Source organism: Dendrobium catenatum, unplaced genomic scaffold (assembly GCF_001605985.2).
Source record: "Dendrobium catenatum unplaced genomic scaffold, ASM160598v2 fragScaff_scaffold_1595, whole genome shotgun sequence".
NCBI classification, from domain to species: Eukaryota; Viridiplantae; Streptophyta; class Magnoliopsida; order Asparagales; family Orchidaceae; genus Dendrobium; species Dendrobium catenatum.
Window position 1 is genome coordinate 335,123 of NW_021320057.1, and position 27,075 is coordinate 362,197.

At 34.3% G+C, this 27,075-nt stretch overlaps 1 protein-coding gene across 1 annotated transcript in view; it reads left to right on the forward strand.

The window, feature by feature from the left end:
* The first annotated feature begins 6,671 nt into the window (after window positions 1-6,671).
* Window positions 6,672-27,075, forward strand: part of LOC110099984 (cleavage and polyadenylation specificity factor subunit 2) — a 47,539-nt gene continuing 27,135 nt past the window's right edge. The window contains exons 1-12 of the mRNA XM_020827331.2: window positions 6,672-6,963; window positions 12,965-13,133; window positions 18,086-18,182; window positions 18,313-18,439; window positions 18,516-18,631; window positions 19,214-19,308; window positions 19,392-19,543; window positions 19,733-19,790; window positions 19,854-19,961; window positions 20,189-20,435; window positions 21,718-21,902; window positions 26,093-26,188. Coding sequence (XP_020682990.1) covers window positions 6,815-6,963; window positions 12,965-13,133; window positions 18,086-18,182; window positions 18,313-18,439; window positions 18,516-18,631; window positions 19,214-19,308; window positions 19,392-19,543; window positions 19,733-19,790; window positions 19,854-19,961; window positions 20,189-20,435; window positions 21,718-21,902; window positions 26,093-26,188 — 1,599 coding nt within the window. The 5' untranslated portion in view covers window positions 6,672-6,814. The remainder of the gene's footprint in view (window positions 6,964-12,964; window positions 13,134-18,085; window positions 18,183-18,312; window positions 18,440-18,515; window positions 18,632-19,213; window positions 19,309-19,391; window positions 19,544-19,732; window positions 19,791-19,853; window positions 19,962-20,188; window positions 20,436-21,717; window positions 21,903-26,092; window positions 26,189-27,075) is intronic.

Below are 27,075 nucleotides of genomic sequence, written 5' to 3' on the forward strand. Positions count from 1 at the left end.
TATCATTATCTGTATGAGCGAAGTGCATGGTACTAACTTTCAGAACGAGCAAACATCAAGTTTGATTGTTGGGTTTTATACAAAGAAACCTGCAAGTTGCTATTCAGTAGTTATCTGATGAGAAATTTGACATAATATCTAAAATTGGAGAAATATGCAATCTTTTTTTATTTTTCTGGGAGAAATTTGCCTTCAACTTAGTTTCAAAGGAAATACGCCTTCTTTGTTAAAATCTTCTGGTTCCCTAACAGCTCTAGCAGTTTTGGACATCAGCTATGGTGTATGGAACACAAACCTGCAATAAATAATAAGAACAGGAAAATAGAAGAAGGACGGATACGAAGAAGAAGGAGAAGAGAAACAGGGATTTCAGGGGAAGTAGGTAATACCCAGTATTGCATATATCGTCTATTGCCCTTCTACAGCCAAAATATCAGTATTATACTAAGTGTTTGTCTAGGGAAAAGAACTAATACTTAAAATACAGTAATTTGTAAAAAGAGAAAATCAGAAGTAATGATAGCTAAATAACGGAAAAGGGAAAGTGGTGCCAGTAGTTCGTTATGGAGCAGGCGGTGTAGCGTTCACGGGTGCAGTATATCCCCTATCCTGTACCACATCAGGCTCCCCGGCTGTAGAAATTTCCTTGTCACAAGGAATGGATTGAACTTGATCTGAATCAGGTGGTGCGTAAGTGAAGATATCGGTCACGTTGAACGTGGACGGTGTTGCGAATTGTGGTGGGAGATCAACAACATAAGCATTGTCGTTGATTCGTCGAAGAATTGGTACAGGACCAATTTTGCGCGGGCTCAATTTTGAAAAAGTACCTGGCGGTAATCTTTCCTTGCGGATGCGGGCCATCACTAGATCTCCTGGATTGTATACTTTCAAGCGGCGTTTGGCGTCGGCAGTGTGTTTATAATCCTCATTAGCAGCTTCCAATTTTAGTCTAATGTCAGCCAATAGCTTCGTATATTCTTCAGACGTCTTGACAGCTGATTTACTGCGGCATTGATGTAGAACTGTGATGTCTACCACATGATTTGGTGTCTTTGTGTATACAATACTGAAGGGGCATTGGTCGGTAGAGCGATTGGCCATGGAGTTATATGCAAACTCAGCCTGCCTAAGATAGTCGTCCCACTGTTTTGGGTGTTCGTGAGCTAAACACCGAAGCATACTGCCGAGTGTCCGGTTGACCACTTCTGTTTGACCATCGGATTGGGGATGATAAGCTGAACTCAGTTTAATTTCAGTTTGTAGCCGTTTCCACAATTCTTTCCAAAAATGACTGATAAATTTGACGTCGCGGTAAGACGTTATGCTGCGAGGTATCCCGTGTAAACGCACGATCTCTTTGAAGAAGAGAATGGCGACGTTTAAAGCATCGAATGTCTTCTTGCAGGGAAGGAAGTGAGCCATTTTCGAGAATCGATCTATACCATCATGATCAAATCAGCTCCCCATTTTGTACGAGGTAATCCCAATACAAAATCCATACTCAGGTCTTCCCATATGGATTGTGGCACGGGTAAGGGAGTGTACAGTCCAGTTTTTTGTGCATTACCCTTGCAGCGTTGACAAACCGGACAACGTTCTACAAAACGAATGACGTCGCGGCGAAGGTGAGGCCAGTAAAACGATGCTGCACCTGCTCTAAAGTCTTCGTTTGCCCCACATGTGCTGCCAGACCGCCGCTGTGAAGTTCTTTAATCAGGTGTTTATATCAATATCATCGGTATTATGATATTATCATTACATACATGCATCAATGTATGATTTAACAAGGCAGGGCATCCAACTTTAATGTGATATTTTAATTTTTTTTTACCCCAACTAGGAATATCCCAACTAATTCCTAGTTGGCCATCAGTCATATATATTATCATTTATTCAATATATATATATATATATATATATCAATATCATCGGTATTATGATATTATCATTACATACATGCATCAATGTATGATTTAACAAGGCAGGGCATCCAACTTTAATGTGATATTTTAATTTTTTTTTACCCCAACTAGGAATATCCCAACTAATTCCTAGTTGGCCATCAGTCATATATATTATCATTTATTCAATTAATTACTTATCATTACAGGTGACTTCATTAAATCAATAAAGAGTCATCACTCTCTGCCCGTCGGTATAATCGATCATTCGTTACATGTTACAATCGGTATAACATCACATACCATCTTTAAAGAAAAGTTCATTGGCCCACTCACCTATGAAGGATATTTGTTTTAACAGCTAACTCATTTTGTAGTGTTAACATTAAGCTTTTATTGTTTATACAAATGTCACAATCAAAATACAGTGAAAAATAATCAATTATGTTTAATACAAGAAAATCTATATAATAATTAAAATCATTGAAAACTAAATGAAAAAACTCCCTTGAATAATCAATTGTTTCTATTTGGAATAATTTTTAGGTGCTTACAATAAATAGAAGAAATCTCTGAACAAAATTGATAAATGAAAAAGCCTCAAATAATCTTATCTCTTCCCTCTCTTCTCTTTAAGTCACGATGTTGAAATTCATATTTTTAATATAAAAAAATTTGTATTATTACAAGGGGGACAATTTTTGAGAGAGTGTGAAGGATTGTGAGAGATCAAGAGAAGGAGAAGCAACTGCATAAGGAAGAAAGAACAAGAAAGAGTTTGCAATGGTTGATTTGAGCTAGAAGAGAAGTGGAGCAGCTAGACAACAATGGGAGCTCATGCTTGATAGGCTCATTAAAAAAATACTAATTTTTTAATGTTGTTAACAAAGAGATTAGGGGCTATGACAATTAATTTGATTGTGCTACTAATTTTGAGAGAGTGTGAAGGACTGAGAGAGATCCAAAGAAAGAAAAACAACTACGTAAGGAAGAAAGATCAAGAAATAGATTGCAATGGTTGATTTGAGTTGGAAGAAAAGTGGAGCAACTAGACAACAATAGGAGCTCATGCTTGATAGGCTCGTTAAAAGAGACTAATTTTTGAATGTTGTTGATGACAAATAAATCAGGGGCTCTATGACGATTAATTTAAGTGTGCTACTAATCTTGAGAGAGTGTGAAGGATTGAGAGAGATAGAGAGAGAGAGAGAGAGAGAGAGAGAGAGAGAGATACGCAATTGTATAAGGAAGAAAGATCAAGAAAGAGGTTGCAATGATTGATTTGAGCTGGAAGAGAGGCGAATATGCTAGACAACAATGGAAGCTCATGCTCGATAGGCTTATTAAAATAGACTAATTTTTGAATGTTGTTGACGAAAAGATCAGGGGCTTTATGGTGGTTGAATTAAGAAAGGAAATAAAAGCTTCTTGTCCGCTTTCTCTTTTTTTTTTTTTTTTCTTGATTTATGTTGTTCAAAGAAAAGTATGTCATAAACTTTTATTTATTTCAATAAATTTGTTATGTTTTATGGATATGAAGTAAGATAGTTTAAGGTCGAGCTAAATTGAGATTGTAATTTTTGTTAATAGATGATACTTGAATTTAAACCTTAAGCCTAAACTTAATAAGTCCCATGATTCTTATGATCATATAATATCTTATTTATTAGGTATTAAATGGTTGAAATTTTGGACAAGCAATTGCATGTCAAGCTTAATCTAAGAATGATTAATAAATAATCATATAGTATTTATGTGCAATTCATACAACTAACATTACCATTATTAATCAAGGCATACATACTTGAAACCTAAAAAGAAACCAAAAGAATAAATTATAAAATGTAAATTAAAAGAAATTCATAGGAATCATTAATTATAAGAATATCTTTAAAAGGTTTTTTATTTAGCCATTGATGTAAAATGTTATTGAGTGCATATTTGAAGATAAATATTTTTTAACCTAGGGCGTCTGAAGCATTATACAATGGAGCAAAGTAATAAATAACACATTAACTTACATTTAGCCTACTTAAATGAATCTTACTTGAAGAGGGATAGATATAACCATTCTCATTAAGGATGGTTTCCTTGACTTTGTAAGATGCAATTATGAATTGTAGAATTCAACCCATGTGTAATTCATTATTTGATAATAATTGACACCTTTGACATTATTGTGAGTATATATCAATTGATCATATTCGTAATTGTGTAAGAATATTATTGTCATCATTAATGATACATTTCATATGATTTTAAGATCATTGTGAGGTTATTACTCTTATTAATTAAACACAATGGGATTATGATGATGGATTATACATTTAAACATTAATAATATACCTTTGTTTGCACCATACTCAGGACATCCCATGTATATGTAATTATGTTGTGTTGTTTGATGGTAAAGACTAGTAGTACCCCATTGAGTGAGACAATATAGGTTAACTTGGTTTACAAGCCTAATAAAAATAGAGTACAACTCTATTGTTAGGGATCGACATACTCAATCAAATTGGCAACGTCCTTATTGCACCAAATTTATTGTAAGAGACTGGCACGATGTTATATAATATCATTGATGCAACAAAATTCTTTATGGCACCTTAATATAAAACATTCATCTATATATTAGTATGACATGAACAATCATTATTATTTTAATATTAAACTTCATTAATCATCATTATACATATTTTCATGAGCCCCATATTGCTTTCACTTTTAATAAATGTCTAATTTAGAAGCTATTTTATATGTTTTAATTATAACACTATACAATAGTTTGATATGGTAAACCTAGTCAACTTTGACAAGTTATTTATCATGTTATATCTTATTTATTATCATTTATACCACAATCAATAGACTTTACACCTCCCAAGTTCATTTCATTTAAGCGCACACATATTAATTTTGTCATTTTTAAATTATTAGTTGTGCATCATGAAAAGAGAGTTTCTAGATATGTGCTTCATGCATTATGATGAGGTGTTTAAGATTATCAAGTTATTTATAAACTATATTTCTCTTATTAGATTAATTATTATAATAGTTAGATTTCAAATAAATTTTTAGTGGATAACTTATTAGAATGTCATGAATTTTAGAAATTTTGATCTCATTGTCGGTGGATAGTTATTATTTTGAACATATTTTATTTATTGGATTAATTTTAAAATAGTAAACTAACATTGTCTTGTTGAGTTATTGCTGATATCTTCCCTACCCAATGTGCAACAATGACATTCCACTTTTTTTGAAAATTAGAATACAATTTTTTTTTAATAAAAAATATTAATAAAGTCATACAGGCAATAATCTCTACCAATATGAAAAAAATGCAAGAAGTTAAATATTACAAGTCACATCTTTGAATTTCACAACCACGTTGAAGCACATGAAAGGAAATCTTAGTTGAAGCCATTTATATCATAAGGTTAACATTCTGTATGAAGGATGCTATACTTAATATTCTGAATTTATAGAGTAAGGAACATTATGCTTTAAGGAATTTTATCTCATTGAGCCCACTATCACTTGCGTTAACTCATCAAGCTTTATCCCAACTAGACCTATTTATCTTGTTTAGCCTTGATATGTCATGCAAAAATTATCTTGATCGGGCACGAATCTCGAGGCCAAAATCAAGTTGGAATCTTAAAAAATTAAATCCGGGAGCACCTGAACTCCGATTTCAGTAAACTTACAGTCAAACTGAGCGTCTCGGAAATACGAACCCAACGACACCAAATTTGACTAAATCAGAGCCCAAATGAGTCCAAATCAAGGACCCAAAGCGCTGTTGGAAGGTTCGAACCACAATTTGAGTTACCAAACGGTTTCCAAACATAACGAGCTTATAGTCGAATCGAGTGGCTTGACGAGACGAATACAACGAGCCCAAGATTGCCAAATTCTGACATCATTAAGGCCTTCAAATATCTGACGAACGGTCTATGATCAAGGGATTAAATATCGGTTGTCCATTCGAACCACTCCCGATTCGCCCATGATCTATCACCTATTTACGAGCTATATGTCACTCAAGAAAATCTATAAATAGACCCCTCATTTCTCATGAAAGGGGACCGGAGCAAAGAGAAGAGAAGAAACCTATTTGCTTTGCTTTCATGATCTATCACCTATTTGCTTTGCTTTCATGGTATCAATTATTATATCGATTTCTTAAATTTTCAAAACTAGGTTGCATAACTTTAAACAATATCAAGTTTTCGAAACTAGGTACATTTTCAAATAGAGTTTCACTGTTGTGTCCTTTCACATTTGCTGTTGCGTTTTTTTTGCACCTTCGATGTGATTTCATTGTATTTTTTTCTAAAAAAAAAAAAAAAAACTCATCTATAATGAATACAAAGAAAAGAGAATCCAATGAGAAGTGAAAGTGAAGTCAAAGCGAAGTTGCAAAATGCACAATAAACTGTGAATTAACAAATAACAAAGCGCAATCAAAGAACACAAATAATACAATAAAAGAACAGTTAAATACTTAAATCACATTTAAATATAGTCAAATCTCAATTAAAGCAAAGTTAAATTACAAAAGCACAACTAAAATTAGTTAAATCATATTTCCAACTAATTTATTTTCAATTCCTGAACGTTTTCATAGCTCATTCAACGGTGAGCATTCCATCTTCTTAAATTTTTTCTTTTTAAGCAGTGTGAAGTCTTAAATATTTATGTTTCGGAGGTTTTGCAATTTTTTTTTTTTCATAAAATGGAATGACAACCCTAAACCCCTAAATCAATTAAAAAATACAAGTTTCTCATTTCGCTCCGCACAAAAAGTTTCTCTCATTCTGCACCCGTGAGAACCCTTTCTCATCTGTCTTCTCTCTCTGAAGGAGCGAAGGTTCCTCCTCTATCTTCAGTATCAGTCAGCCATGGGGACTTCAGTCCAGCTGACGCCGCTCTGCGGCGTGTACAGCGAGAACCCTCTTTGCTATTTGCTTTCAATTGATGGGTTCAACTTTCTCATGGATTGTGGATGGAACGACCTTTGCGATACAAACCTCCTACAACCCCTCTCTAAGTTCGTCATATCATTTCGTTTTCTCACTTATTATGCCATTTTTACTGCATTGGCTTGTTTTTTTTGGCTTTTTGAGTTTGAGATTAACTAAAAGTGGGCAAATTGGTTCCCTCCTTCTGGGTTATGAAGTTTTTTGAGTTACTGATTAACTAAAAGAATGGGAAATTGGCTTGTCATCCCTGCTCTGGTTATAGTTTCATCAGTTTTGAAGGACGGTTTTTCTATGGAGAAATGTTGGTTCGGCTTTGTGATGTTTTTGTTAAATAGCATCAAACACACTGGCTCTGTATCATGCATGCTGGTTTTGTGTTTTTATGCTACATTGCAGAATTGTGAAGCGATCATGAATAAGGTGAACGACTCTAGGTGAACAAATAGGTCTTGTTTTTTAGGTTTACCCTACTGGATTTAAGTTGAAATGGAAACGACCGCACTTTTCATCATTCCCCACTCCGCAGTTTCTGAAAAAAGAAAAAGTTGTCGCCATAATGATTTATCCGAGCTAAACTCCGTGCATGTCAAAAAAATTATTGTCTTGAGGTTGTGGTGGGATGCCCCCTAGTAAGAGGATAGGTTAATCTATCCAAAATGCTGCAGTCCTAATTGCAATTTTTTTTTCCTGGAATTCAGCAAAATTAATTAACATAAGTCATAAGATATATCTGTTTAGAGTATAGCTGTATAACTAATGTCACATGGTCTGATTTCAAGGCTACTCGGCCATCTAGGGTTATCAACATATTGAATTCGACAAAGCCATCATGACAAGAATGCTTGACCAAAGGTCAATTCGGAGAAGACGTCATGAACTAAGGGTATTTGATTGAGCTCAGCTGAATTCTGACGCATTCACCCTCAAGTTTGACTCGACCAAGTCATTTGAGCCATTTAGTGTATCTTTTTTGCTTTTAGTTGGCCACATTTGCTAAATTTGGCAAATGATTGCATGGATCGGCTTTTTATTTGTAAATCCGCACGCCTTAAACCCTACCTATAAAAAGAGGACTAGGGGAAGCACCTATGACATTTTTAGTTATATATTAGCTCGAAGTCTCATACTTTTGGGTAATATAATGAAATCCCATAACTTTCTAGACCCTCTTCTACTCTCTTATTATTTAGCCTTTATTGTGAGTAGGGTTATGGTGTTGCCTATGAATGAACTTGGATCCAACAAAAACAGTGATTTTCTGTGATGGGAAATTTTTAAAGCTATCTAGTACATCCACAATATGACCTTTTTGAAGAGAGAAGACTTGGACTGACAATGGTGAGTAGTGATGAAAGTGTGATAAACATGTAATGCTCCTATTAACTCTAAGAGAACCATGCCTTTTGCAATAACAATGTTGCTTAATTGTTTTATAACTTCAATTATATGCTGCATATTGTTGATTGTATTTATCTAATCATTTTATAAAGTCTTCATTTTTTCCATCTGAGTTGGACACCTTAATTTGGATATAATGCCAATCTCTTATGAACGTTGTGCACAATGAATTATTAGTTTACCATGCATTAACACTAGTTTATAAGATAACTGGCTTTTCATTGGCAACAACACATGAATCTTTTGTGATGTTATGTAGTTACTTGAACAACTTATGATTTAAGAAAAAAAGAATGAACTATCAGTTAGCAGGCAGTGAATAAACTTTATTTCATCATTTGAGGTTGCATTGCTTGTGATTAATTTGTTGTTAAATTTTTTATTCAACATCAAAGATCCACAAATATATTTTAATGTGTGTGCGTGTGTTGACTTAATTGAATAGCTTGATGCATTGTATAATTGGTTGAATTTCTATGTTAGGCTACCACAGAAAAAAAATTTATGGCTCCCTCATAAGGGGTGTAAACAAGCCGAATAAAAATGAATAGCAGCCAAGTTCGACTCGATTAACTAAATATTGAGCCGAAACAAATGGGCCAAAAATTGTTAAAAATCTTTTTTTAAAATTGAATTTTTTATTATCAAACCGAACACAAACAATTAGGTAAGTTGATAACCAACATGACAATTTTTCAATTGGTGGCTTTGTTAATATGTAAAAGTTTATAATTTTGTTAAATTACAATGGCTTTTATGTATCATAGAATATAAAATATGTATTTTATAAGATTTTAATGGCATATTTGATGGTTTCCAATAAAAAGTACTAAAATACATGAGAAAAATATGAATTTATGCATATATATACATACACACACACACACTCATATACGCTCATATACACACACAAATACATATGTACGCATATACACACATAAATACACACACAAATACATATGTACGCATATACACACATAAAGACACACACAAATACATATGTACGCATATACACACATAAAGACACACACATACACACACACACACATTGAGAGGAGACGCGCGCGCACTCACACACACACACACACATATATATATACACACATCGTTGATTTAATATATCCAACAAACCCATGCTATCATCCATTCTTCAAGGAACTACATCATGGAATATTTTTTTTCTCTAACACACACGTGTAGCCAAATCCAACAATCCCATACAATTGTCCATCCTTTTAGCTACTGCAGCCTGGATTCATTTTCTCTAATCTACCAGACTCATTGTCTATCCAGTGGCAATGCAAGAACAAGCTTCAATGCAGGTGGACCAAGTGAATTTATAGCAAAGGTCAACCACCAATTTGATATCAATTTGAAATTCTTCAATTAGCATCCTCATCGTTGTGCTCCATTTTTCATTCTATAATTTCATTAGGAATTATCAATGGATATCATCTGAATTCTTGCAACTTCTTTGGAATATCTTTATGTTTTTCTCTTTTTAGATATGCCAAGTTGCAATGGCAACACTTAAATTATATGATATAAATTTTGCCTTTCCCTCTTTATTCCCTTTCATTTCCATGATTACTTTAACAATTTGTTCATCTATATATCCACTGAGATGTTAGTGTTGTAATCTTTTTTTTTTTTCAAATTTTAAATCATCATCATCAACATCCTTTGTGAGTTCCCTGTTTCCCTTTACTTAAACTCTTTAAGAAATGTTGCTTTCACCATCTTTTTAATATGATAGTTCCTCATTCTTTCATTTCTAATTTTTCTATACGAAACTACTAGTATAATTGCAAATTTATAAAAATTTTAAGTTTTCATAATATTTTCTTAGTGTATGATACTTCTGAAGCCCATTTCCGTTTTAATATCCCAATTTTAAGTTTAGAGTATATTTTCTTGTTCATAATTATACCCATTCTTCTATATAGATTCAATATTCTTATACATATCATTACCTTAGATTAAAAAAAAAAAAACATATTTAGGAATGCATTTTTTAGGTAAAAATTTAGTTTAGGGAACCTCTGCATCTTACAAACCAAAATCATTTTCTTGTAGAGGTTAATGTAAATTCTCCCATAGTTGTTAGCTTCCAACATAGCCATCATACCTTTCACTTTCAACACTTGTACTTTTGGGCCAAATTTGTAACATAATAAGAGATCTTGGGATAAGCAAGTAGCAACTTTTCGTGCATGTAAGTTTGGGATTTTGACACCTTTGCATCTTAGAACTTGCCTAGATAATGCTTTAGAGCTGTAGCCACACTTAACATGAGTTTGACTAATAAACCAAATTTGAGTTGACTCATGAGATTTATGTTTTCTTATGAAAATAGAAAATATACAAATCATAAGAGTTATGGAAATAAAATCATGAAATGAGTGGGGAAATGGAGGAGAAAGAAAGCAAAATCAGGTGAGAAAAAGTGCAAAAATACAATTTTTAGATTGTATTATCACCCTTTTGCCTGAATATTTTTCAGCATGTTCTGTGCTAATAATTTTTGAAAGAGTTGACTTATGAGCTCAATAGTTGAGTCGTAATTGGCTTGAACTTGACTGATTGTCTTATCAAGGTTAGCTCACGAGAAATTTTTTGATCCGGCTTATGAGTTTACTTGGCTGCTTAGAAGTTTCAAACTATCGAAACCAATAAGTCATATAATAAAGTTATTGGAGAGGGTGATGGAACATTGATTAGGAAAACTGTGCTAATATTGTAGAATCAATTTGGATTTATGCTAGGAATGTCTATCAACACGATAACTTTTTGTGCTTAGGCAATTAACGAAAAAGTATAAATAATAAATAAATTACATGTTAATGGTTTTTATTGATCTTGAGAAGATATATGAGTGAATACTTTGAGAATTAGTGGAGGGTTTTTCCAATGAATGCGAGCCTCTCCCTAAGTTATGTGATCAATGTAATTCAACTAGACAATAAAAAAATTTGATTAATCAAGTCACCTTACCTATAAAGTATGATCATTACTAAGCTTACCATGCCCTCGAGTTTGTAAGTCCCATTTATAGGCCATCTAATGGCCATAAGCCCCTTATTAATTTAGTCGATCAAAAATCTAATGAACATTCCAACTTATGCTTAATTATTTGTCGACAATTAATAGTCATGCCATACTTTTGAGCTTTTGTTGATGATGTCTAGTAACTTTAAACTGCAAGCGGCAATGCCATGTATCTCAAATTTATTCAGTGAAATGTGTACGATAATCCCTTTGCCAATATATGAGTCGAATCTAACCTTAAAAGAACATTCTTTACATGCATACATTTCCACCTTGTTCTATTCGAAATACCTAGGAGGAGGTGACCTGACCCATGATTACTAATTAGATTGGATTCACTGTTACACTTAGATGATGAAACTATAAGATCTTTTTCAGTTTTACCTCCATTCTCAAGCGCATTTCCTATTGACTTAATCCAAACATAAATTGTAAATCTAAGCCTAAAATTTCAGCTCAAGCAACCTCCTTAATTTAGGGAGCTTCCCATAAGTGGATGCGCTTGTAAGAAATCTCGACATCAGATCTAATTAAACGGTGCTATGGGATCTTTGCAAGTTTGGTTAAAACAAAACTTAGTTCATCTTAAGAAAGTTTTCTCCTGAGTTCTCTTTCTCATCTAGGAAGCTCGAGAGAGTGGTTGGCTTTTTCAGAGCGATCATAGATAGTTATTAAATTATGATTGTAATGGTTTTTTTTTTTTTAAGTTAAAAAGAATGAAAGTGCTTGCTTTAATTGTTGGTATTTGAAACTGCAATTTTTTTATCTGATTTGTGTGACTTTCATTTTTTTCATTGTTTAGTTGCAAGATTCCTGGACCCTAAATTGTTCAGCATTCTTCCCAAGCATTGTTCAACATCTCAATACATTTTGGAACTCTTTATTAGAAATGATAACACCATCAAAATATTCTTCTGATTAAATTAAAATGTTTGCTTTCACTTGTCCTACCTAGAATGGCTAGCCAATTGATTTTGTTTTTAGTTCTGCTTTATTGCAGCGGTTGCTTTCTTCATGTCTTGTTTGAAACCTCAACACATTGCATAGAGCAAAGCGAGCAACATTTACCAACCAAAGAATGCAGATCCTTTAGTTTCTCCAGTTTGTTAGACCCCAGTGTTCCTGTATTTTTTTTGGTTTTCGTTAAAACCGGGAGCTAGATTTAGTGCCATTAACCATTTCAGCAAGTTACATAGAACAGATCCACGAACAATGCCAATGAGAGTGTAACCTCCCCCCCTCTCTCTCTCTCTAAATCTCCCTCTCTCTCTCTCTCTCTCTCTCTCTCTCGTGAATATTAAAAAATTGTTGAATCCACTGTTTTTTTGGGTCTTCTATTGTGATTAATTATACATAGTTTAAAAAATAAGATTATGATATTGGGTGAATTGCATTCAAAAGGTAGAAATATAAAAAGTCGATTCATTGTTCCCAAAAGTAAATTTTAGAGCTTTAAGTGTCTAGTTTACTTATTCGAATGAAGTAAGAAAATGTTTTATGGAGCATCTTTCATTTTCTTTGAAGTGCTTGAATTAAAATATCTTTCCTTTTGTTTCTATGAATGGTTTGTTGATCTGTATTCCTGTGCCTTATTTATTAGCTCAAAACTACCTTGTTTTGCAGGGTATCCTCAACAGTTGATGCTGTATTATTATCTCATCCAGACATGCTCCATATTGGTGCTTTACCATATGCCATAAAACACCTCGGACTCTCTGCTCCAGTTTATGCCACTGAACCTGTTTATAGGCTTGGTCTTTTGACTATGTATGATTACTATCTCTCCCGAAGGGTAAGCATAGTTGATCCATGCTTTCTTACTGTTTGTTTAGGTTAACCTTTATTTCATTCTTCTAGTTATACTTTGGATCATTAGTCGCATTTATTACTTTTTTATTCTAGAAAAGGCATTCCGGTGTAGCACTCTGGTCCACTAGGAATGTTTTGACATAAATGGTTTGTAAAGTTTTATCAGAGCATTCAGGTCACAAAATAAACTTGCTTCTTTATACTGCGAATTGTGGTAATAGAGTTTCATAGACGACCCCACTATTATTGCTTGATAGAATAAAACATCATAGTGCAGCTATCAAACACCTATTGAAGCTCTCGAGGCACTGAATGCTAGTGTTGTCAAATTAAGTGTGGGTATGAGGCGTGCTAGTATAGTGGCAACACTTTATATGGATAAATACTGGTAATAGATTTAACTAATGGCAGACAAAGACTCAGCAGGGTATTGGTATCAATAGCTAGTTGTAAATTGTTACAGATAGTCTACCCACATATTTTTGAAGCAAAAGGTTTCTTAGAAACTAATCTCTTCTAATCTAATAAAAAATTATTAGCACAGCAATGTAATATTGATTAACATATGCTGATGAAATATCTTTGAACCGAAAGTAGTATATTGCTGCCAAATATGAAGCAGAGAGAAGCTTTCTCTTCTTCGCTTTCTCCACACAAAATAGGACCAACAGTACCTTGTTGATTCAAATCTCTAAAGTCTACTGTTGTTGAAAAGCCAAAATGTTTTGTGCTATTAACATCAATTTGTAATTTGAATATTTACAAATTTGAATTTTAAAATTTGAATTTTAGTTTGGCTGCAGTCTTTATTCACATGCTTATGATGTTGCCCTATTAAAGAGGGAATTTTAGTTGGTATATATTGGTTTTTTTTTTTTAACAGAAACAATCTAACAGCAATGTATGGCTAAGGTCAACAACTTCTAGTCATACACTGAAATGTGACACTGGACTGTGGGAAGTCCATTCCTAGTTTTACCTTTTTTATATCCTTGTTCTATTTCTTTCCAACAAATGTTTTGTTTCTATCCAACAAGACTTTCTTGGGACTGTAGCTTGTGATTGAGCTTCTGTTGGCAGTTTCTAAAGCAGCCGGACTGTAGTTATGCTTCTATTGGAGACTCCTAAAGGTGCATGACTATAGTGGTATATGATGACGCTTTTATTGGCATTTTTTTTGGCTTTCTTGCATTTATTTATGTTGGAGACTTATATGGCTTCTTTGCGAATCCTTCTGTTGGCAGTTCCTATGTGGCTTCCTTGAATGTTTTGTTTGAATCTTGATGCTTGATGGCTGCTTTCGAAGAGGTGTAATGTGGGTTTGTTTTGTGATTGTAAATTGGGGCATGCGAAATGTAAATAAGCCATTCTATGCCAAGTAAATTTGGATGCTTAAGTCCTTGCGGGATTCTACTCCTCTATCAATTGTAAAACTTAAAATTTCAAGAGAGGATATCTCCTTGTACAAACATGAAGGTTGCTTTTTGGTGACCTTTTTTCTCGTTAATTTTTTTTTTCCTTTTTTTCTACTTTTTTTTTATGAGTTGAAAATGTATGTGTTTAAGTTCGCTACAATATACTTTTTAAGTGGCATAAAATATTATACACTTGTGTTTAGTTTATGCTCCTTAATTTCCTAATCATAGTTTCGAGGAGAAAATCATGTCTTTTATTTTAATTGGATTCTCTTGTTTTTTTCCTCTTCAAAGAGGGCTTTATAGTTTGTTTTCTATGATTTTTTGCATGTTTGTTGCACATGTGTTATACATTTAATGTTAGATTTGTATTAGAAACTATAAAACTGATGGGGACATCAGCTCGTGGAAGGTTTATCAGAGGTGTGGCCGCCGATCTATGGCCACGATCGAGTCCTTATATTTCTGAGTATTTATGTTATCCATGTATTTTTCTATTTGCATGTGTCATGTATTTGTTTTTATTATTTTTCTAGTTGTACCCTTTTAGTGGGGAATGTCGTATGTAAGCCCAAAGGGCAAGATTGTCTTTTTCTTTTCTTGAGTCCGTGTACTTGTCAATTTATAGCCTCATGCCTTGTGTTTTGAAATTAATGAATGATTGATTTAAAAAAAAAAATTTCTTCTTGCATGAGTTCTTGTGAGAGCTTGAGTATTCTAATGGAGAGAGATCCCTAGGAGAGGGAGACTCACGCAATACCCACCAACCTAGATAAGTCGGGTTCGTGGTCCCAACCTTGTATCTCATTCTCCTTCCTTCTTCCCTCACCCTCACATAACCACCGGATCCCCATCATACCCGAGCCCACTTCCCCTCCCTCCTAACCCCACGGCCAAAACCCCCAACCCGAGCCCCCATGCCGCCGATCCCACCCCCATAGCCGCTGACCAAGTCCAACCCCACCCCTTTCCTCTTGTGTTTCCTAATTGGGCCTTGAGTTAATTGGGATTGGTTTTGAAATTAAAAAAAATTCTGAATTGATTTCAAAATCTTTCATAAATTAACTTTTCTATTTTAGGAAAGTATTTATTAAAGGTCTAATTTGAATTTTAAATTCAAGTGGATCTTAAAGAAATATTTCCTAATCTTAGAAATCAATTTTGGAAGCCTTAAATCCTTTCCATTAATTGCCTCCCTTGCCCTCATTGCCGCCAGCCCCCCTATTGGAGTCAATTAGGATTTGTTTCCTAATTCTCCAACCTCCACTTGGCCGAAATTTTTCAACTACCATAAGTCCTCAAATTATTCCCTAACCTAAGGAATTGATTTGGGAAATCAATCCATCACCCCTCATCAACCCGCCACCCCTCCCCCCTCTCTCTCTCTCACTTCACTTTCCTCTCTCTCTCTCAATTAACTCTCCACCTTGGCAAAATTTGAAACTTATTTCAGATTTTAGTTTGTGGTTCCTTTCCCTCCCACTAGCATTCTCTTTGTCCACACCCAAGGGCCCTAGCTAGGAGAAAGAAGATTAGTTGTCTGACACCCATGAATGGCGGATCCAACTACTGAATACGGCTTGACTTGGGACGAGGACGGTTTCACCGATATCCTACGATCAACTTTCTTCGACGTGAACCCAAGGATTGATCACACCGTCGAGGACTATTTGGAACGCGTTCTGGACACCTTAGTAGAAGCCATTGACGAGCACTTCGAGGGCATCGAGTGGAGGATCTCCACTTTCCGTTGACAAGAGGTTATCCTTCCTCCTCTTCATTTTATTTCTTAGTCTAACTAGATCTTGTGCTTGATTGTAGTCTCAAAGGATGACTCTCTCTGCTACTGCTAAGCTTAGTAAACATAGGATTTTGAGTGTGTTTTTATGCTTGCTAATTTTCATTGTTAGATTAGGGATTGTGTTGAAGCTACTACTACGGCATTAGATAATTTACTATTTGTCTTGAAAGCTTTTCCAACTCTTTGGTATGTAATTTAGCCTAAGTGGGTGTGATCCCTCACTCGTTTTATTTCGTCGACGTTTTGAACTACTACTACTTTTCTTTTATTTTATTCCAATCAAAGAGTTGTGCAAATTCCTAATGACTTGATCGCATTCATTTAGTAGTCATGCATCAAAAACCCATGAAATCCTTTATCAGGTTTAGTTTCGGTTAACATTATATCATATTATTAACTGGAAGTGGTGTTCAACATTAGTTTCATTTAAAAGATTAACAAATGGACGTTATCTTAGAATATTCTCAAATACAATTCATATGCTAATTTAGGCCCTTAGGTGAGGTGAGACAAGATTATAAAGCCTCGGCACACCTTTTAAACACGCACCATTACTATGATGTGTCATTGGCAAGTGCCTTTCATTATGGCACGATACATTGAAATGCTGAATGATTGTTTGCCATGATTGAAGAAATAGATTATGGCAATTCAAACATGATACTTGGTTAAATATTGATGATGATAATTTTGCTTGAGGCGATGCTGAAAGTGCATAACTAAGATGCAGACTAATAAATAAGTTTGATCAAATGTTTGTGCAAGAGCTTCAAGTTCCCGAGTGTTAAATATTGAAGATGATGTTGATGAGCTAAGGAAATTGAGATAAGTGATGAAGAGTTGTATAAATCTGGTGAAAGGGATGAGTGCATGGAAAATAATGAGGATCAAACAATCAATAGCGAAGATTAGGTGATTATCAATATTGTAAATAGCGAAGATTAGATGAGTATCGATATGAAAAATTTAAGACCTTAAGCTATTAATCATGTTTTTAATTTTGGGTACTTTGTTTACTATAATCTATTACAAGTTTTTAGAGCTTAGGGCAGAATGAGGCTTTAAAATTTATTAATTTACTAATGACATTTCAATGTGATGATGATTTAATTCTTTTAGAAAGTATTACTCCTAATTATAATAGACTTATGGAGTGCCATAGCTTTTTTAGTCTCTTTACTCAGGCGAGGGCATTGGGTGGCACCTAATGCCTTGGGAGTTGAGTACTAACATTGCCTTGTGAATGCTCAATATTTTATGATAACTTAGGTAGCCTGTGATGGATTGTGTTGGGTTTTTAATTGATTAAAGGGACGCCTAAAATTCATAACAATAGTAATATACTAAGGCTTTATGAGCTTTTTTTATGTTTAACAAACCAAAACTGTCTTCATTAGACCCAGAAGTTTATTGCTTGATTTTCGATGGGCAATTAAAATATCCAGTTGAAAATCTATCTAAACCTATCAAAGTTCATACGTCAGCAGGTTGTTCGTTTTGATCACCTGGCCATGTCATGAATAATGGAACAAAGCATGCCAGTAATGGATTCTTTTATAGAATTGTTAGAAAACTATATTCTCTTTCGTTTTATTTCCTTTAGACAACCTCTGTTTATTTTTGCCCTTGAAATTTTTATACTTGCTAATGAGACAATTGCTAGGTATTGATTTTATTTCTTCCTTAAACCTTATATGCATCCATACTATTTTCTTGCAGCAAGTCTCAGATTTTGACTTATACACTCTGGATGATATTGATTCTGCTTTCCAGAATGTTACCAGATTGACATACTCTCAGAACTATCATCTTTCTGGTTTGTTTATTCCTAATTATTCTTTTGATCACAAATTTTAAGCTGACTCCTAATAATTGGGATCACCTAATGATGATGATATTGATGATCCAGCCTAATAAATGTTTATGGTGTCATTAATATGCATTAGATAAAGGAGAGGGTATAGTAATAGCTCCTCATGTGGCTGGCCATCTTCTTGGGGGTACTGTCTGGAAGATAACAAAAGATGGCGAGGATGTTGTATATGCTGTTGACTTTAATCATCGCAAAGAACGGTTATATACTAGAGCACTTAATATTATTTTTTTTTTCTGAGAAGGATGATGCTAGGTCTGTGAAATGGTTTTGCAGGCACCTAAATGGAACTGTTCTAGAATCTTTTGTACGACCGGCTGTTCTCATTACAGATGCTTACAATGCACTGAATAATCAACTATACAAGCGTCAAAGGGATCAGGAATTCCTTGGTAGTTATCTGCAGCAACGTTTTTGCCATTAATTTTTGTTCCATTTTCAAAACCTTTCTCTGGAAGGAATCTGCATTGTAATTCTGGCTTAAAATTTTTCCAGTCAGCTAGCATATGCTAGTTTATTTTTTGTTCTTCCTTTGCATGATCTACTTCAACTCTTTTGATTTTCTTTTCCTTTTACTGTGAACTGTGGCAGTATTTTCGGCCCTAGAGCCTTTCAATGAAATATCTTCCTAAAATTCTCTCTTTTAATTGCAAATTTCTGGGCTTTTGGCAGTCAGTTTATACCGAAAAAACAATTTGGCTTCAACCTCTTCTGTTAACCTGGCTTTATGATATGGTTTGAGTGAATCTTGGGCTATCAGAAGAAGAAGATTTAACTCCTTAGAGTAAATGGTCTTTAAAAGTTTTATGTACACGTGATTTTAGTAATGATGTTGTTATTCACTAGTATCGGCGGCATATTATAACCCATGATTTTTTGGGTGCATAATAGATAGACTTTCCATTATTGATTGTTCCTTTTTCAATCTTTTATAATTTGTTTTGCTTTAATGTATTTGCAATATTTTCTTCTAGAGGCAATCCTAAAGGTTCTTCGGGCAAATGGAAATGTGTTGCTTCCTGTTGATACCGCTGGAAGAGCTCTAGAGCTCCTTCTGATACTTGAACAGGTTTACATTACTAACTTGTATCGTGCATCTCTTTACATGCCAAGTTTCGGAGTGTATGAGCTAACCATCATGTTGTATTGCAGTATTGGAGTCAGCAACATCTGACTTTCCCCATTTTCTTTCTAACAAATGTTGCTACGAGCACCATTGATTATGTCAAGAGTTTCCTCGAGTGGATGAGTGACTCTATTGCAAAATCTTTTGAGCATACACGAGACAATGCTTTTCTTCTGAAGTAAGTTCATCTGCCATTGTTGTTGTCCCACTTCCCTATCTTGGATTTTTCTTGAGCTTCCTTGTGAATAAAATAAAAGATAGCTAATTGACTGGTAACCTCATTTGTTGTGCACACAAAATTTTGTATCAATTGTAAAAAGATCTTGCATGTGAACTTGACAAATGGATTTCATAATTCTGATTACAGACATATAAACCTTATAATTAACAAGAGCGAGCTTGAAAATATAGCAGATGTTCCAAAGGTTAGTATTTCTTTTTCACTGCCTTGATTTCTTTAGAGAAGAAGGCTGATGTACGGTACATAGGTTGTTCTGGCATCCATGCCTAGTCTGGAGGTTGGTTTCTCTCATGATATTTTTGTTGATTGGGCTACAGAAGCGAGACATGCTATCCTTTTTACAGAAAGAGGCCAGGTAATAAAGGATTTTTTGAAAACTAATTAATTTTATTGTTTTTGTGTAAATATCAATTCTTTTTCTAGTGAATAACCAGTAAATATCTACCTTGAAATTTGTTGCAGTTTGAATCTAAATTCTTTGATATGTTACAAAAAGTTGCTAATTCATGTTTTTCATAATTTTCTACCTCATTTACTTTGCTCTTCCGTTTTTTTCCTCTTTCCACATTTATGATTTCATAGTTTGGAACTCTAGCTCGCATGCTTCAAGTTGATCCACCTCCAAAAGCAGTAAAAGTCACCATGAGTAAGAGGATTCCTTTGGCTGGAGACGAATTAAAAGCATACGAAGAAGAACAAGAAAGAATAAAAAAAGAAGCTGCTCTGAAAGCTAGTCTCAGCAAGGAGTTAAGGGCATCCCAGGGATCTGATGCTAATGCTGGGGATGCAATGGTTATTGATGCTTCTTCCTCTCACATTTCTGCTGATGGTAAGCTGATTGATTCTTGAGTATTATTTGTTTATGCCCAGGTCTGTTTCAGATGCCTAGGTAAATATAGTTCTACCCATATTATATCTTCTGAAATTTAATTTCCTAACCTTTTGCACGGGGAATTCCAATCTTCCTAGAAATCACTGTTTATCTAGGGTGCAACTTGAAATTAGTTTTCCTATTGGTGAAATTGCTGAATTTCTTATGATAATATAATGTCTTATTGGAGTGATTTATGTAAAGATGCTGGAAATGAAAAGAATTTCATGTATGATAGAGATTTGACTACCTGCTTGAGGTAAATGGTTGTTATAGTTAAAAAATATAAATTGTTATTTTAACAATCATACAATCTTTTGAGCCTGATTGTATAAACTCTTATACTGTAGTTTCTATTTGACAGTAGAGTGCCTGAATGTCTTTTCTAATATCATATTTGTCTATACTGTATATCTACTAGCAAGTATTGCTTGTATGCTTAATGAACTCATTATGGTGCACCAATGTAGATCGGCTGTTCCTTGAGCAAAGTCAAGTATAAGTAGTTATTGAAGAGAGAGAAAGAGAGAGAGGAGACTTCCAGAAGTCCCCTCACTCATAAGATAGATAATAGATACATAGAGATATATAGAGACAGTGAAGGACGGCTTGCCTGTAGGTGTAGGTATGTAGTTGGATGGATGATGGATGGATGGAGGGAGTTGCCTACAAATCCTTTTACTTAGAGATACATTGAGACAGGGAAGGACGGCTTACCTATAGGTGTAGGTATGTAGTTGGATGGACGATGGATGGATGGAGGGAGTTGCCTACAAATCCTATACACTCATAGTTTGCGATAGATAGATGGGGAGTAGGGGCCACACCCATGGAGAGAGATAGATTGGGTGAGGGAGGGAATCATCTGCAAATCCCATTACCCTCATGAAGTAAAAATATAGAAAGATAGATAAAATGGTAAATAGATAGATGGAACGAAGCCTCACCCAAATAGATGGATGGACACTGATGGAAGGAGGGAGGGAGGCACCACCCATTGAGATAGATGGAGGTAGGCAGCGAGTCATCTGCAAATACTCTCTCATAGAGATAGATGGATGGAGGGAGTGAGGGAAGCCTCTCTCAAAGATAGATGGAGATAGATGGATGGATGCAGATAATTGTAGCAATTTTATTACAAATACTTTACCTTGATACACCCATTATATATATGTTTATTTATGCATGATTTGGCTAGGAGGACTAACCGGTATTGTTGTTTCTATTATATATCTTTCAGTTGCTGCCTCACGCATTGGTGGATTTCGGGACATCTTCATGGATGGATTTGCTCCTCCAGCAACTAGTGTTGCTCCAATGTTCCCATTTTTTGAGAATTCCGCTGAATGGGATGATTATGGCGAGGTTATAAATCCTGATGATTACATAATCAAGGAAGAAGATATGAATGGAGCATCAGCTCAAGTAAGTTTTGCTGTTACTTTGAGAGGCTTGCTTGAGCTAGAGTTGTTATTCCAAGGAAATATTAATTTACATTCAATCAGCTATCTTGAAAGTATTGATCTTGTAATTTACATCCAATCAGCTCAAATAGTTACATTAGTTACATTCAATCGCATGAAGGAAATATTAATTTATATCCAATTAGCTGTCTTAAGATTGTTTTTAAAATTTTCACTTTTAACAAACGGTTATGAAGGGTGGATGTATTTTGTTTTAAATTTTTTGGGGATGAATTTTACTTGTGAATATTGTTATATTTTGTAATATTTTTGAGATATCATATTTTATTTTAATAGGATTTGGGCCCTATAATGGTTAGTTTTTAAGTTTAAGGGCAATTTGATAGATATAATTTCTTTCGGTTGATATTTTTAGTCAACAACACTATCATCAGCGTATTTGAATAAACGGATTGTCCTACCAGCTCATGGAATGTTTACAAGCTTCTTTTCTTGTAGTTAATGTCTGTTTCATTTATTGCATTCGTGCACCTATGATGTGCAATATGGTTGACCACTTCTTATTGTTTAGAAACCATTTACGTAATTGCAAATATATGAGATGAGTAAGGTTCTGTCATAACTGTTATTCACATAAATGTATTGATTATAGAACATGCTTATGATTTTGCTTTTTGAGTGCATACTGCTGACATTCTGTTACTTGTGCATATGTTGTGGGTCTGGTTGTGACTTGTGAGTGTTATGAGTTGATTCTTTTACATGTGTGTGACTTGCATTTTTTCTTGGGTGGGCCCCACAGGACACTGTTCTTTTTATCCATAAGTTAGAGCTTACTCAAGTTCATTTTCTTTCTAAGTTTAGTTTGTCTACTATTTTCATTAAATGTTTCAAGCGTTCAAGAGCATTTTTAGTAGTGATAGGGAGGTGTGTACTTATAATTTTGTTACGACGTTTCTGGCTGAACCGGCCCAGCCGGTTATGGTGCCGGTTCTACAGGAGGTGGAAGTAGCCCGCCTCCTTCCTCCCTTTTCCGCCAATTAGGTGGGCCCCATCCAGCAAAAAGTTTTCAAAAGGGAAAAGGGTGGGGCAGCTTAATCTTTGGGAGGGAAAATTAATTAGGAAACATTTCGTATTAAAGTGCATGAGTGAATTAGGGAGTTTTCATGTTTGGATTGATTGGAATTAGGGTTTCTTGGCATTTGGGCTCTAGACTCTCTTGTCTAGAGATTTGGGAGAGAAGATCCTCCTCTCGAATTGAGGATCAATTGTATCTTGCTTCGTATTTTGTTTAACTTTGTTTCTCTTGCAATCTACGTTTTGGGGCTGTTTTCGCCCAGATTTTGCATTACTCTCGCTGTTTTCACCAATTAGAGATAAATTTGCTTGCGAACTCAAGTATTTCCCTTAGGGTTACTTGCGAACTCAAGTATTTCCTAATAGACATTTCTTTCATTTATAGATACATTGACCTAGTCTTGGAAAGGGTGATCCAATGCTTTCACCTGTTGTGGTGGGGGGCTAAGGATATTGGAATAATTTTATTTGAGGTAGTGATTGAAAGGAAGGAGTCAGATTGAATGATTAAGTCATGGTCACCTTGAAGGTTCCAATTGGGGATTATCTAGAATTTCTTATGGTGGAGGATTCAAGACATGAAGCCACTTGAAAGTGTTAGGGTAATGTCTTTAGATGTGATCTAGAGGATTTGATGAAATTCCAAATGGTTTAGAGGCCAAAAGATGGGAAAAACTAAAACTAGTTCAAAATGACCTAGTTTGGATATATTTAAATAATCTTGAAATACTGAGTTAGCGGACAAGCTTAAGGGTGTAGTGAGGGGTTGGAAAGGTTATAGAATGTTAGGGGAATGTGTGGAGGCAAATCTAGAGAAGATGGTGGAGATTTAAGGTGTTAGAGGTGTAGAGGAGGGATGAGAAAAACAGGTCAGGAGAACTGTAATTGTTGCCGCCGGCGGCTTCAAGAGAGGTTTACAAAATTTTTTATGTTTGTAGGTTGTGGATAAATGCTTTGGAATGATGCTAGGAAGATTGGAGAATTTGCTATGAGGGATTAGGAGAGAAATTAATAAATGGAAGAAGGATACCTAAGTCCACCAAGCTCTTAACCCTAGAAATTTCACTTTTCAATTTTTGTCAGAACGTCTAAATTTTTTTCTTATTTATTTTGATATTATTTAATCTATTACATTGGGTTCTTCATTTCAAAATAAAAGTAATAGTAGGGAAAAATCAAATATAGGGAAGCAGATAAGAAAGTAGAATTACTTTAATTACACTCCAAGATTCTCTCCCCAAATGGGGTGGCCGGTCCAAATACATCTTAATCAAGCCTAAACCTAATTAAATTAATTCCTAATGTTCAATATGAAACTTATAAATTAAAGATTGAAAATTTAAAATATTGGACTAAAATTTTAATTTCCAAGCTTTATTTTTTGTTATAATTAGTTTGAATTTCATGTCAAGGCTCTTTATTATTGCTTGCTTGATGATGATATTTTAGCCATTGATCTCATGTTGAGCACTTCATCTTGATTTTGCAGTGTGGCCATCAAGTTGAACTGAAATAACACATAAAGGACACATAACAAGATAAAAAGTAATAGGTACATCATGAAAGTCTACCACACACACTTTAATAAACTTTTAATTGTGAACATGGAATATGACTTAAACTTGGGTCTAGGTATAGGCGAGGTTGAACTGAGCCCCTCTTTGTTTCTCCCAAATTAAAATATGCATAAATAGATTCACCACAAAATAGTCATAGGATATTATATACTACGCAAAACATTACCAAACTTGAGGGTGCCACCATTTGTGATTGAACAAGGGGTGTGTGGAATCTCTTAGTTGCTATGGAGACTCCAACAAGTTGGTCAAATTAACAAATTGCCTTTGACCTTAAAATAATTTCAACATTTTCATCAAGCAAGATAGCAACTCTTGTGTACAGGGCTGGGTGAGGGTTTTTAAATCCCACATGTGTATTGGGTTGATTCTTTCTGTTATATAAGAAATCCAAGGTGGTGTTTCATGGGGGATTTCTTATATGTAGGTTGTACAATTTACGGTATATTGGGTTGATTCTTTCTGTTATATAAGAAATCGAAGGTTGCGTTTCATGGGGTATTTCTTATATGCAGGTGGCCTTTGGCATGTATAAAGGATATTCTATTATAGTGTTTTGAATAAAGTTCTAATTGTATTTATTATTCCTACTTTAGGGAGTTAAATCTCCGGTCAAGTGAGAGACTTCAAGGTTTTTGCGTGAGATTATCTTCCTATATGAGCAGCACAAGGGTTGTTTTTTTGTTTATTTTGATGACTCTCATTTCTTTATTTTTTTCTCTAAATATTGTTATTGGGTTGAATATATGGTTAATGTTATCAGAGTTTGAAATAATCTAGAAAATCTAGGTTACTGCAAGTGCATGATTTTCATTGTGCTAAATTTCTAGGCACTTTATTGATAGAAATCTATTAAAATAGTTGACTTAATTTTCTATGTATTTTCATTTTTCATCAAAGGAAATGAATAATTGTCAAAACCAAGAGTTTGTAACCTCAAGTTTTGTGTGCATGTTGGCATGTTGCATGATTTTGTGCATCGTATTGTTGATCCGCATTAAAAAGTCTGGAGCTTAAGATGTCCTACATCACATTGCTCTTTGCATAAAACTTTCTAGCTTGGTGTCTGAAAAGTGTCAAATGTGCACAAACATATCGTTATCATGGAAAAGAATGAGGTCTTTAACCTTTACCTCTTAAATTCAGCAGGTAAGCCTATATGGTTAAAATCAATTATCCTCTAGTTACATTCTTACAGCGCATGCAGACAGTATAATTAAAAGTATGGAACCACTAAATTTTTTCTTAAAAATCATATCCGTCATCATGTGACTTGCACTCCATAACCTTGTGGTCGTGTGCTTAGAATTTAACAACATTTGTAGGAAATATGCATTAATACAAATGCTATTACTGTGTATATTTTGAACAGTGCTGATGTTTGGATTTTGGTTATTTTTATTTTTAACCACTTTGCTGTGGTTGGATCTTTTGCTTTCTTATTAGCACCTAAAGGTGAAGTTCCTTTTCTCATTAGGATCTATGATGGTTAGTATTTGATCTTCATTGATTTTATACGTTCCTTTATTTCTTTCAGGGCTTTGGGGGCGATCTAGATGGTAAACTTGATGAAGGCTCGGCTCACCTGCTACTTGATACTACTCCTTCGAAAGTTGTTTCAAATGAATTGACTGTAAGTTATTACTAACTCCATTGCTTCAAGTTGCAACGCATGCATAGTTTAAGAAACAGAAACTATTAAATAGTTAAAAAAAAAAAAATCGTTCTTATCATTGTTATGCCTTTTAGAAACCTGTTTAATATTCCTTTTTAATGAGGATGCAGAGCTAATGAATTAATGATAATACTTATTGAGGTGTCACATGATATCTTATTCTTTTTCTAAATCATTCATTTGAAAGTTAATATTTTTTCAAGTGCCTATCCTCAAGCATCAGGCACTTGAAGTGAAAATTTTATTATTATTTATACAATAGGCCTATATTTTTTCTATTTCATTTTTTATCAACCAGTTTAGCATATTTCACTCTCCGGGCATATATTATTCCTTCTAAAGGCGAGAAAAACCTTCTCCTTAAAAAAAAATCACCATCACATTTGTTTTATCCCAATTAATTGGATCCCATTGTTTATTTGTTCTTATTGAGTGCTGCTTGAGGTTTTTATGCTCTTCTCTATGAATTCTTTTGAGCAAATTTTATCCATATTAGGTTAGCTCTATCCATTCTCTTGCTTCTCCTTTGATACCACTTTTATCTAATTATCTAATATGAGTATTTTTTGCTCTTCGGTATACATATCTAAATCATTTAAGTTTATTTTTGATTAACTAATCTTTGATAGATACTACCTAGTACTAACCATCACTATACTATAATAATTCCATAATTTATATTCCCTAATATTCCACAATCCATTTCAATATTCTAATTTTCATTCATGACCTGGCCAGGAAGCTTGGAATACTGGGGTGAAAACAGAAAGTCGGATGGAGTTTTTTTAAGTTTTATTCAACTAATAACAAATAACTTCTAACAAATCAAAAGAGTTACTAAAACT